Source organism: Cervus canadensis, chromosome 6 (assembly GCF_019320065.1).
Source record: "Cervus canadensis isolate Bull #8, Minnesota chromosome 6, ASM1932006v1, whole genome shotgun sequence".
NCBI classification, from domain to species: Eukaryota; Metazoa; Chordata; class Mammalia; order Artiodactyla; family Cervidae; genus Cervus; species Cervus canadensis.
In genome coordinates, this window is record NC_057391.1 from 11822889 (window position 1) to 11835506 (window position 12618).

The window sequence follows — 12618 nt, forward strand, 5'->3', positions numbered from 1 at the left end:
CATCAGTCCTTCCAATGAACACCCAGGACTGATCTCCTTTAGGATGGACTGGTTGGATCTCCTTGCAGTCCAAGGGACTCTGAAGAGTCTTCACCACCACCACAGTTCAAAAGCATCAATTCTCTGGTGCTCAGCTTTCTTTATAGTCCAACTCTCACATCCATACATGACTACTGGAAAAACCACAGCTGTGACTACCATTTAAGTAAAGGAGACCATTAGGATTAGACTGAGAGAATTTTTATTGAAGTATCCATTTTCCTAAAAACCGAATTGGATAGAGAAAGAATATTTGAAAGGAAGTTGATACAGGCATAAAATTAGAAAGTATGTTAAATTCTGAGGTAAAAGATTGAACGTGGTAGGTATGATAGAGTGGGTGACAAAAACTTGGACATTAGTTACAGGTCTTCTAGTCATTGTGTCTCTGAGCCTCACTTTCTCCAGAGGACTGGATTAGATCATTTTGGGGGTGTATCCTAGCTTTAATTCAGCAATCCTATGAATATGTTTTTCAGGTACTAGAGCCAAATTATTATACATTCTAACTAAAATTTAAATTTAATAGCTAAGTTAAAATCAGATGTACACTTTGCAAGATGTTTTTGATCTTACAATAACTTGATTAAAATCCTATCTTTATTTCCATGTTAACGCCATTAAATAAGACGAAAGCTTTCAGAACATTTGCAGAATGACTGTCAGTTTCAGCAATATGCATCAAAGTACCATATGTACTATGGGGGGAGAAACACTTGAGGGGCTGCTTTGTCAACTGTGAACTGAGAATTGCTTGTTTTTTGGGCTTTTACTGTTAAAATTCTGCTGGCTTTTAATATATACTTTGAAATATAATTGTGTTTGGGAGAGAGAACCTTTAAAAACTTGTAATTTAATTATTAGTAGTCTCCACATTTGAATTGAATTATTTAACATAATTAAGCATAGAATTGATAGGTCCTGGCACAGATGTCTTGTGTGTTGGCTGTTAACTACTCTGTTATCAGTACCAGTGATGGTGGTGAGAATAGCCAACAGGATTCCTTTCCTGTGTTTGAGTCATTGTAACTTAACCTTGCCTTAGACCACAAAATCTCAGACCCTGTTATCCCCATCCAAATGAGCAAGATTACTGCTTTCAGCACTTACTCCCAAGGCTCTGCAGGACCATCTGCTGGGCTAAACAGCGCCCTTGGAGGCAGACTGGAATGAAGAGGTAATCTGACAACTGTTGCTATAGACTAGAGCTTCCTCCTCCTCTGGGTTTGGACTGAACCACTGCTCAGAGTCCGTCTAGCTTTGCAGAAAGCTAGAAAGAAGTAAATATATAGTCACCACCCCACTGAATCACCAGGGCCCTGTGTTTATCTCTGCTATATTGTAAGATCCACAGAGGTAGGGAAAATGCTTTGTTCATACTCACATCCCTAATGTTTATTTCTCCTACAACCCTGTGTTGAAACAATAAAGAAGGCGCATGGGAAAGAGTGAAGGGCCAAATCCTAGGGTTCATTCTAGTTTAGCTTGGGAGCTACAGTCTGAGAATTACCATTTAGATTAAGCATCTTTAAAAAATTTTATATAAAATTACTACATAAATAATATATAGTAATTATTACATACGTGCTCAGCCTGACTTTGTGATCCCATGGGCGGTAGCCAACCATGCTCCTCTGTCCAAGGGATTTCCCAGGCAAGAACACTGAAGTGGGTTGCCATTTCCTTCTCCAGGGGATCTTCCCAATCCAGGGATTGTACCCGCATTCACTGTATTGGCAGGAGGATTCTGTACCACTGAGCCACCTGGGAAGCCCTAATAATTATTATATGCAAGTATATATAATCATATAATGAATCCTTTATGTATCCATCATCCACCCCTTCTGAGATTTTCCATCTTCTGTTGCCATATACAGATGAATTGGGCCTCTTCTGTCTTTCCTCTGGCTTAATGAATGGCCTGTAGTATCATTCTAGAATCTTCTGTATTGAGTGCACAGCTTGCAGTGATTGAGTGCACAACCGGCTGCCTTTATCATTTATTGTTATCATTTATGGTATTGGGTGGTATTCTGAGTCTCATAAGTCATAGACTTAAAACACTATTATTCTCAGTAAATACCTTTTTTAGCCTTACAACTCTTGATTATGTATTATCTTTCACTTAGATGTCAAAGCCCCAGCCTCCCTGTTTTGAGGATTGTCTGTCGTGTCTTTTCTGAATGAGTCTTAATCTCTAAATTGCAAAAATACTTTATTTTTGGTTAGGCATTTTATTAAGTTGATTTGACCACCACATTAAGCCTTGTGAACTGACAAATTGAAAGGCTTTAATTTGACTTAAGTTTGAGGAGTACATATAAAACTTTGAAAATATAAGAGAGAAATTTTAAACATACACCATTGAATGCATTCAGTAAGCTATTTTTAGCATCTGTATTTTATTACAAAATTAATTCTGCTGCTTCTTTACCAGTTAGGTCACAAGCATATGTTTTAAAAGATCCTAAAACAGATGCACCCAGAGTACTATAGTGGGTGACAACTTCTACTGGCAGACAGCTATTCATTACACTTATACAAATTATGTGGCCATTACACTTGCCTTTATTCCTTTCCATAGAAGTACCTTTGTGCCTTTGGAGCTGAGCACAAGTTGTAATAGTTGTCTTTGAGTCCAAATATTTGTGAAAGCAGAGGAATTCTCTATTTGAGTATACTGATGTGTGTGCAGTTTTTCAACAGTTTTTGGGCATGAATGTGTTGTTCCCATTCATTACTTTAAAGGAAGAGACTCTCTTCTTACAACTTTGATAGAACCTTTTCACTTTATTTTCAAACTCTTATTAGGATGAGTTTCGCTCTTCTGGCTCTCTAGAGTGACCACACAAAATGTAGGTTAGTTGTACCTTTAAACCTAAGGTGTAGATTATAGACACATTTTCAGTGTGCAGCACAACAGTAGGCATTCTTGTTAAATTAGTTTGAGAAATCCACTTTATTTGGTACAAGGTATGATCCCTCTGCACAGTGAACAAATATATCACAAATCTGGATTGTTTAAAAAAGTATTGCCATTTCATAGTTGCATTACGCTATTGTACAATAATTGTGTTTTTCTTATTCATTTGAATTATATGCACATCACTGAGTCAAAACTTAATTTCTGTAAAGTAATTGAACAGATTTTTCCAAGTTGCCAATATAATGTACAGTGCACGTGTTTAGGTTGACCATGAACCTGTTTGTGACAGTGCTAGACAGAAGTTCCTAGCAGTTGCTCTCTTAGATTGAAATGTCTTTTATCAGTAACTGTTAGATATGTGAAGGCTGCTGTTGTCACAATAGATTAATCACACCCTCTGCCTTTCCCTTCTCCATTGTTTTGCCTGACTTGAGTTGTATTACATTTCTTTGAAAATCATAGAATGCTAGAGCTAAAGGGTTGTTAGAGCTCCCTTACCCGTCTCTGCTCCCCTTTTTTTCATACATGGGGAAAAAAGGAACCCAGAGATGGCAAGTAACACTAATGTTGACCCAGTGCTTTTGCAGTTCCACCATGTCACCTCTTGCTGAATTTTGCCCAGAAGATACTCAGCAAAAAAGAGGTGAAGCGTGAAACGTGAGTGATGCTGCTTGTTTGCTATTTGCCAGGCAGCGGTTACTGTACACGCAGGGTGGGGGAAGAAGGTAAAACCTGGGATTGAGACAAGTTCCTCCTGTTGATCTGACTTCACCATGCTTCCAGATCCTTACTTGACAAGATACTTGAGCACTTGTTGCCCTGGAATACCGAGGTAAGTCTCTTATCTATATTTCTACATATGTATGAGAAACATTTCCTTGGGCCTACAAAGTAATTTTCTAGTATTTATATTTTAATAAGGCTTTTTGGAAAGTAAATCTGCTATTGCTGATCACTTGCTCCCATGCACACATGCAGCATTCATGTAAGTATTATATTTTCCCCTAACAATAAAATTGGTTTACGCCTTGAGTGAAGTGGGGGAGGGAGGATTTACTCATTTATTTTCTTGCTTTTGCTGGTTATTGCCCAAACTAATGGGTTCCATGGCAGACTTCCAGCGTGTCAAGGGTTTCAGAACTCCCACATTTCCTGTAGCAGCTGTTCCAGCTTTGCAGTCATTTACAGTCACTTGGTTCCTCTTCTGTATACCTTTTTGGAAGTGTTTTTTATGGCCTGGACTGTTAATCAGGGAATGGAGTGGTATCGGGGTGGCCGTTGGTTTTCTCAGTTTGCCCTTTTGGTCTTCAATTCTTGCAAGGAGGTCCTCTGTAGGGTTTGGGAGTGGTAGCTTTTTGACCCATCTGAGCTCTAGTTTACTTATATTCATTAAAGTGGAACATATAGATACACCAAATACTGGAATCAGGGGCATTAAGCTCATTGTAATACATTTTCGGCCATCTCAGTAGGTGGTGCTTGAAAGGTGGAAGTACTTCATGTACTTAAAGTTTTTACATCATGTCACGGCAATTTGTTACAGTCCATTCTTTAATCATTTCATTTAGTTCCATCAAAAAGCATAATGCACTTTAACAACTTAAACTTCCTATATCCACTTTTAGGAAGTGGATTTCTACTTCCTAAAAGTGGGAGTCTAATCTCTTCTACACTTTTAGGTTCCATACTACATCAAGCTCAAGATTTATGAAGAAATGCTTGAGAGCATAATGTCAACCAAAATAAATCCGGGAGGCCAAATAACCATTTGTAGGGATATTTAATTCCTACCAGTCTATGACTGCTTGCTGAAAGGCATCATCTCAGAGTTTTATTTCGTATGGGATGACTCAGGAATTGGATAGCTAAGGAGACACAAGAAGGCTGGGATCAGCTTGTGATGTTCTTGAACTTTGAATTGGCAAGATTTGGTTGGTAAAGCTGGCATAGAAATAATTGTTTGACTGAAAGAGGCTGCTGCACTCTGGAAACTTTTTTCTTCTACTACTACCAGGGGCAGAAGAGGGAGAGTTAATTTGTGTTTCTTAAAGTTTTATTTAAAAAAAATTGAAGTTGTCAGCATTAGACTATATATTAAACTCTGTAAGCTTGGCTGTTATAATTTGTTTGACCTGACATACATGTACAGGTGCTTTAGGATTGATGTTAGCACAGTTTGTGTCTATGTACTAATTATCTTCGGCAATAAAGCAGATAATTGAGGGTAACAGGAACTAAAGGTACATAATACATTTCAGGTGCCTCAAAGTAATCCCCTCACCTCCCCAGTTCCCTTTCTTCTTAGGAAAGTTGGTAAAACCTATTCTACATGCTTTCTAAGCATCATGTTTCAGATAATTTAATATATAAATATATATATATATATATTTAGCTGATGTTGATGAGTAGCTGTATCTTAAATGTTTTAAAAGATCATATCATCCAGAACATTTGGGGTTGGGGATGGGTGGGTGGTAGATTTTGATTTTGAGAACAGACCTTTTGAACAACTAACCCAGTCCCTTGGAAGCTCTTCTTTAGTTCCAGGTGAATGTTATAACTAATACGCAGCTGGAGTCAGTCTGTACCATTATTTCAAGTCAAGAGATTGTCTTCTTTCAGAGAGTCAGAGAATATTCAGCAGAGCGCATTGCAAGAGAGAGGCTTATCCCTCTTCAGACTGCTTGTCCTGGGATGGCACTCTGGCAGGGCTCTGTCTTACTGGGAGAAGGTCATAATGACCAGGAATATGGCTGTTCCTAGGGAGGTCGTATGGATTCTGGATATAGCTGGAGTTACAGCCGCGGCCTTCTTGGACCACACTGACTGTGGGCTCTAAGGAATATAGTGAAAAATGAGTTCAGAGAACAGATTAGCTTTAGTTGCCTTATTGGGCGGGGGAAGAGAATTCTATTTAACTTGGTGGGGAGAGAAACCAAGGACTTAGGATAAGTGTATGAGGGTTAGGACTGAGGCTTGTTCAAGAGATTGAAAACCTAAGTGAGTGTGCTATCAGAATCTCAAGCTCTGGTCAAAACCAAGGGACTTAGAATATCCTATCGGTAGGAGTATTATCAGTGAACCCAGGGACATGGGTTCAACTGGGAGAAAGTAGAACAAGGTAATTTCAAAACTTGCAAACTGTTCTGATTGTTTTCTGTTTTAAACAGGAATTTGGGTCAACAATCAGTTGAAGAGTGTGTGTTTGTGTGTATCAGCTCCCCACCCCCAGTATTTCTGCTTCATACTTAGTGTTTTTTTAAAAGCAGAGTTGGCACAAGAATTTGATTTCTTGTTTGAGAGTGGATAGAGGTCCTGGGAAAGACAGTTCACTTTGAATTTCTTAAAAAAAACAACAGAAGAAGGGGATGTTTTCAAAAAGGGGACTGGAGAGGGCTGATTTTACTTCAGATGCTGCACTAGTGCCCTGCTTTCACTAAGTTACTTATTTGAGACACCTACCAACTTCATATATATTTTTATTAGATGTCGACAAGGATGGCACATCTGTGTCCGGAGACCCCCTGTGCACAGGCGACTTCATTTCTACATAGCTGCTTTCTGGAAGCTTGCAGGTGAGGATGGGTGGGTCCTTAATTGTGGCATAAGGGTTTTCACTGCTATTCAAGGAACAAGTGCTAGAACTGCACACGGATTCTTTCATGTAATCTGCAAGGCAAGAGAAATTTCTTAGGACAAACAAGGACATAGCTTAAATACCAAAAGCAGAGTACAGTTTATGTGCTGTCAGACTTGTGAAGTTGTAAACGCCTATGACAGTCTAAGACTCACTTACTATGTTGAGAAATGCTTTCTGTGAGGTAAGCAGAGTTCTTTTTTTTAAAGAAACGTGTTTTTGGAGGGATAAGAACTTTTTTGTTTTAGTAGTCAGGTAGAGCATCAGAGAGGGATTAATTCAAGGTATTCATAATGTGCTTTCACATCTGTTATTTAATTTTTACAAAATCCTGCAAGGATAGTTGACTTTGCATTTTAGAGGATGATGGCCCAGGGAGCGGAAGTGACTTGCCTAAGGTCACATGGCACATGAATGGCAGTGCCAATACTTGAATCCATGCCTCAGGACTCCTTGGCTTGTATGTTTTCTGTGACATCATTTTTCTGAATTCTTTTTGACGACTAAGCTTGGGTTCAGCAGTAGGTGTGTGATTTGGCACAAGTGTCAGCAATCTGGCAACCTTTAGGCAGCCCACAGGTAGTATCCATGCTCTTGCGAAGCTCATGATCAGAGGCAGGGCAGATTGAAGTGTAACAGGTTTAAAAAGCACCTTGGTTTCAAGCTAGGCTTTGGGAATTTCCTATTTTCTAGCAAGCCTGCAGTATATCTTGTGTGGTCACTTACTCCTGTTCTTTGAATGCTCACTGAAATATAATTTAGCAGAATCTTTCTGTGATACCAGGAGAACTCATACTGCTTCTCCTAGCGTCTCTCAGGTGCGTCATCCGTAAGACTTCCGAGTATATTAGGGTATGAAAGGTTGCAAACTAATTTCCAAATATGAAGCAAGGTAACTGTAGCCCACTGGAGGAAGAAGGTTTTCATTGTGACTGGGAGTCACAAGGAAAGGGGAACCCTTCCTTCAGTCTCTCTGCTATTTTTCCCTTTTGGGGGAAAATTACTGCCTCTTGTTGATCGTTTCAAATGTGGCAGAATTTGCCCAGAAAAAGCAGGAGACTCTAAGCTGGCAGCTCTGGCCCTCCTTCTGAGGCTCTGCCAGCCAGGGGGCTCTAGAAATAAGCACTGAGTTGCAGGGACTTTAGTCAAGAGTGATCTAAGAAGTCTAAATTTCTTTTAAGTGGTAGCAGATGGTGAAATTTCTCTATTTCTCAGCTCTAAATTTCTATAAGTGGTAGCAGATGGTAAAATTTTCAGATGATCTTTCCCTAGAACCACCATAGATTACATTTTGGACTGCTTTTTATCTATGCCTTCTGCCTCCAGCTTGTGAAATTAATAAAAATGTAAAGAAGTGAAAGTGGTAATGTAATTCAAGAGGTGACTGGAGGTACCTCCAGTGAGAGCAGAACACTGCACGTGACTGCAGTAGTTGACATGGGTGCCACCCCAGGAGTCTTCTCCCACAACTGCTGGTTGGAGGGGACTTACTTTTTTTTGTTGGGATTCCCTGGTGGCTCAGTTGGTGAAGAATCTGTCTGCAATGCAGGGGACCTGGGTTTGATCCCTGGGTCAGGAAGATCCCCTGGAGAAGAGAATGGCTACCCACTCCAGTATTCTTCCCTGGAGAATCCCATGGACGGAGGAGCCTGGCAGGCTATAGTCCATGGGTTCGCAGAGTCAGATGCGACTAACACTTTGTTAGTGGAGGATTATTTATGTTTCTTTTCACAATTAATGTTTCCTCAATCTTGTACAAACTGCATTCACCTATTAGTTCCTTCTAGTGTAGGCACAGCAGTAATTATTATTTCCCCTTCCGCTTTACTGCTTATGAGGAAATTGAGGTTTGAATAGGGAAGTGACTTCCCCAGAGTCACACTGCTCGTCAGTATTAAAGCAAGCTCCAGAACCAGGCTCAGAGCACATTGTGTCACAACTTAGCCCACAATCAGAGAGAGAGATGTGAACCTTGGGTCGGTTCTTAGTTCGTGCCCTCTCTAGCCTAGAACCCTAGAGAGGAGAAAACATTATTTTTAAAAAAATTACTTTTGGCTGTCCTTGGTCTTCGTTGCTGCCCTCAGGTGTTTTCTCTAGTTGTGGTGAGTGGAGGCAACTGTTCGTTGTGGTGTGCCGGATGCTCATTGTGGTGGCTTTCCTTGTTGTGGAGCGCGGGCTCCGAGGGCTGGCTTCAGTAGTTGGGACTCCTGGGTTCTAGCGCATAGACTCAGCAGTTGTGATACACAGGCTTAGTTCCTCCTGGCAGGTGGGATCTTTCTGGACCAGGGGTCCAATCCATGCCCCTGCATTAGCAGGCTGATTCTTAACCCCGGGACCACTAGGGAAGTCCCGAGAAAACATCCCTGCTAGATAGCAGTCACAGCCAGCCCTAGCAGAGACTAAAGGGAGGCTGGATTGGCCTAACTGCTGGTGAGATGCTCATGGGGGGAAGGTGGCTGTGGGTCCTTGGTCATGACCTACCTGAGCCACATGAAATTGCTTCTAGTTAATACTTTGTTCCTTAGTATAAGTGGATTGGGGTTAATTGAGTCCAAGAACCCCAGCTGGCCAACTGTTCCCACTTGAGGTTCTCTGACTTTACCAGCCAAGTAGTAAGGCAGTATATGACTCAGCTCTCACATGGAAGCTGAGGACTTCCAGTGTTGCTTAAAGAAGGGCTACTCCCTGAGTGGAAAGTCCTACACCTCGCCCCTCCTCCCCATGCAGGCACATCCTTTTGCTTTGATTGGCACCTGACTCAGTTACATATTTTCTAAAATTGGATGATTAGTGATAGCTGGCTTTATAGCACATGTAGCTGGTCTCCGCGTCTCCGCTCACTCCAGTTAGATCATTTGATTCTTGTTACATCTGTGCAGGGGGCCCAGGCAGTAAAGACTAGTATTACTACTTTAGAAATGAGGAAGCTGAAGCTCATAAAGTTTGCCTAATGTTAGTAAGTTAGGACAGCCCCTGCCTTCTCTGATACCCAATCAAGATATTCTCCCCTCACATTTTGTTGCCCTATCTATGGGCTTCTCTGGTGGCTCAGATGGTAGAGAATCTTTGTGCAATTTGGGAGACTGGGGCTCACTTCCTGGGTCAAGAGGATCCCCTGGAGAAGGGAATGCCTGCCCACTCCAGTATCCTTGCTCTGAGAATTCCAAGGACAGAGGAGCCTGGCAGGCTACAGTCCATGGGGTCACAGAAGGGTTGGACCTGACTTAGCCACAACTTCCTCTCTTATATCCTAACCGCAAACTGTATCTGTATCTAAAGATACAGTTCACCCTCAACAAGGAAGGTGTTCTACCTATGGGGCCCAGTTCTGCTGAGAAAGCCAAGCTGTAGGCTTTTTGTGGACATCCCATGACCAATTGTTACAGCAGTGGGAAAGCCTTGACACTCTAGCTCCTTGCCTAACAGCGATTCAGCCAACCAGTAGTGCTCCTCTGGTATCCACCAGAAAAGTTGGCTGCTTTCAGGTTTGGGGGAAATAAGTAGTTTGCTCTGTAGCAGGGAATGCACCTAAGTGGATACAAGAGAAGCTGGGTTTTGTGGGAATGGGGGCTAGTCTAAGGGAGCAGCTGTATCATCCATAAAGGGGCCAGAGGTAAAGACAAAATGATGGAGAAGAGTGTGTGCGCATGTGCGTGTGTGTTTTGAGGTAGCGTTGGGAGGGTGTTGAAATACAGAATAATCTGGATTCTACTTCTGAGGACTGGAGAAGAGGGCAAGGCCAGCTGGAAGACTATACTTCAGGAAGCTCCTCCTTTCTCCAGCTGAGTCATCTACCTGCCTGCCCTGCGGGAGGGCGGGGCAAGGGGAAGAATAACCAGCTGCTCTAGGACACTTCCTCATCTTTTTATAGCCCCACTTCTGCGCCAGTGTCTGCACTTTGGGCGTGTTGCAAAGAAAAGGGAAGCTTCAAACAAGGCTACCCAAGCTCTGGGGAGTCGCTCTTTAAAGGCCTGTAATTAGCATCAAGCCTGCAGATGTAGCCCTATAATGACCTGGCACTGCTTCTCACATAGTTCCTACCTCTCCCAAATCACATACAGCCACATACTATCAGAGGCAGAAGGGGTCTCTGAAATGAGCTGGTTGAAACATCTTCATCTTATAATGCAAGCAGCAAATCCAGAGAGGGAAAATGACTTTCCAAGGCCACCTTGTGAGTAGGATTGAACTTAACAGTAGCCTTTGTTGTTCAGTCACTAAGTTGTGTCCGAGTCTTTGCAACCCCATGGACTGTAGCCCACCAGGCTGCTCTGTCCATGGAATTTCCCAGGAAAAAATACTGCAGTGGGTTGCCATTTCTTTCTCCAGGGGATTTCCTGATCCAGGGATCCAACCTGAGTCTCCTGCTTTGGCAAGTGGATTCTTTAACATTGATTCAACAGGGAAACCCAACCCCAACCTTTAGGTTCACATTATCATCTAGTTAAGGCCAGTATTTCACTGTTGCTGAAAACTCGGGCACCAAACATCCGTCTCTGTTCTTCTCAGCCTGCTCATAGTAGGAGGCTGCACTGCCTTTTCTCTTCCTGGGCCCTGACTTCTCACCTTTCTCTTGATTGAGAGAGAAGGACCGGGGAGAGGAGTTGGGGAGATCTCAGGGCCAGAAGGAGAACTGGAGGGAGGGGGAAAAACTGGCTGAAAAAAGTTTTCAGGATGTCAGTGAGCTCCTGACTACCTTGGAAGCCAAGGTTGCTGCAAGAAGACACCTGGAGGTTGGATTAGCAGGGGGCATACAGGTGGGGAAAGTGGCGGCAGCAGTAGGACCCAGGATTTCAGGATAAGGGTGATGGAGACTAGCGGGGAGGATTTCTTCTGTAGCACTTTGAAATGCATGACATAAGTGCTGTCGTGAAGCAGTTTGTTGGAGAATACTTGTGCTGAGGGTCGGGAAGGGGAAGGAGAGATGGAAAGGTGTTTAGAGATAAAATGGGGTTAGCACGGCAGTATGAGTGCTCTCATGCAAACTCCTGGATGACAGTGAGGGGAGGTCTTCAGGAAGTAACGGGAGAAAGGGAGCATTGACTGATTTACATTAAGATTTAGCATGTATTCCTCAACTAGGGATTGAGCGTGGGCTCTGGCAGTGAAAGCGCCAAGTCCTAACCACTGGACTGTCAGGGAATTCCCCCATAGAACCCAAATCTTTAAACTCCCAGATCAGGTCTCTTTCCCACTGAGTTCAGAGAACACTAAGACTCTTAACTCTGGTAACCACTGATTTGCTCTGGCCCAGTAGTTTTAGGAAACAGTTCCATTCCTGGTACATAACTTGTTTATTGAATGTTTTTGGGGGGACAGCCAGTTGGTGGGGTTTATTCCATGTCTTTGATATGTGTTTCTGTAAAGCTCTGACCTGTGATGTTCTGTTTTCCTCTGGTTTCTGGTGTGTTGATCCCTAATACCTGTTGGTACATTTGCCTATATATCCCTCTTTTCTCTCCAATTTAGAGGATGAGATTTATAGTCAGGGTGATGAAATGAAACCTGGCTGCTAGCCTGCTCGGCCTCCCCTGCACTCAGACTCAGATGTATGATCCCACAAAACGAGTGAATGACGCCGAGGCTGGGACACTGCTGTCCTTAACTGTGTTTCACATTCATGGCTGCGAGTAGCAACTCCTACCACAATGCGCAGGACACAAAGTGCATTGGGAAGTGTGTGCTCATGTACTGAGGTGTCTGGGCCTGTCTGAGTTCGTGCAAGCTTGAGTCATGGATATTCTCAGAGCTGTCAAGGGCCCTTAGAGATGTTTTTCCAGTTTCTCAGGCCTCTTTAAGAAACTGAGGTCCAAGATCACGGTGATGAAATGGTATAGTTGTCTTTTCTGTTGTTTAGCTTCATCTACTGTGATGGTGCTTGCTCTCATTCGGGTGGTTTAAGTCAAAACAAAGAAGTTGCCAGAATGATGCTCCCAAGGGTATAGGGTTCTTTGGCTGCCAGGAGCCTATGGGTGGCCTCCTGTCCTCAGATCGTTCTCTTGGGCAATGCACATCT

At 42.6% G+C, this 12618-nt stretch overlaps 1 protein-coding gene across 9 annotated transcripts in view; it reads right to left on the reverse strand.

The window, feature by feature from the left end:
* Positions 1-5263: 5263 nt before the first annotated feature.
* MEGF11 (multiple EGF like domains 11) overlaps positions 5264-12618 on the reverse strand; it is a 382331-nt gene continuing 374976 nt past the window's right edge. For 5 of the 9 annotated variants that reach the window (XM_043470851.1, XM_043470845.1, XM_043470847.1 and 2 more), the window contains 2 exons: positions 6428-6634; positions 5264-5800 (listed from right to left, as the gene is read on the reverse strand). In XM_043470851.1, coding sequence (XP_043326786.1) covers positions 5631-5800; positions 6428-6634 — 377 coding nt within the window. In that variant the 3' untranslated portion in view covers positions 5264-5630. Of the gene's footprint in view, positions 5801-6092; positions 6635-12618 lie in introns of those variants that run through there. The other 4 variants (XM_043470854.1, XM_043470852.1, XM_043470846.1 and 1 more) reach the window with 3 other exon arrangements.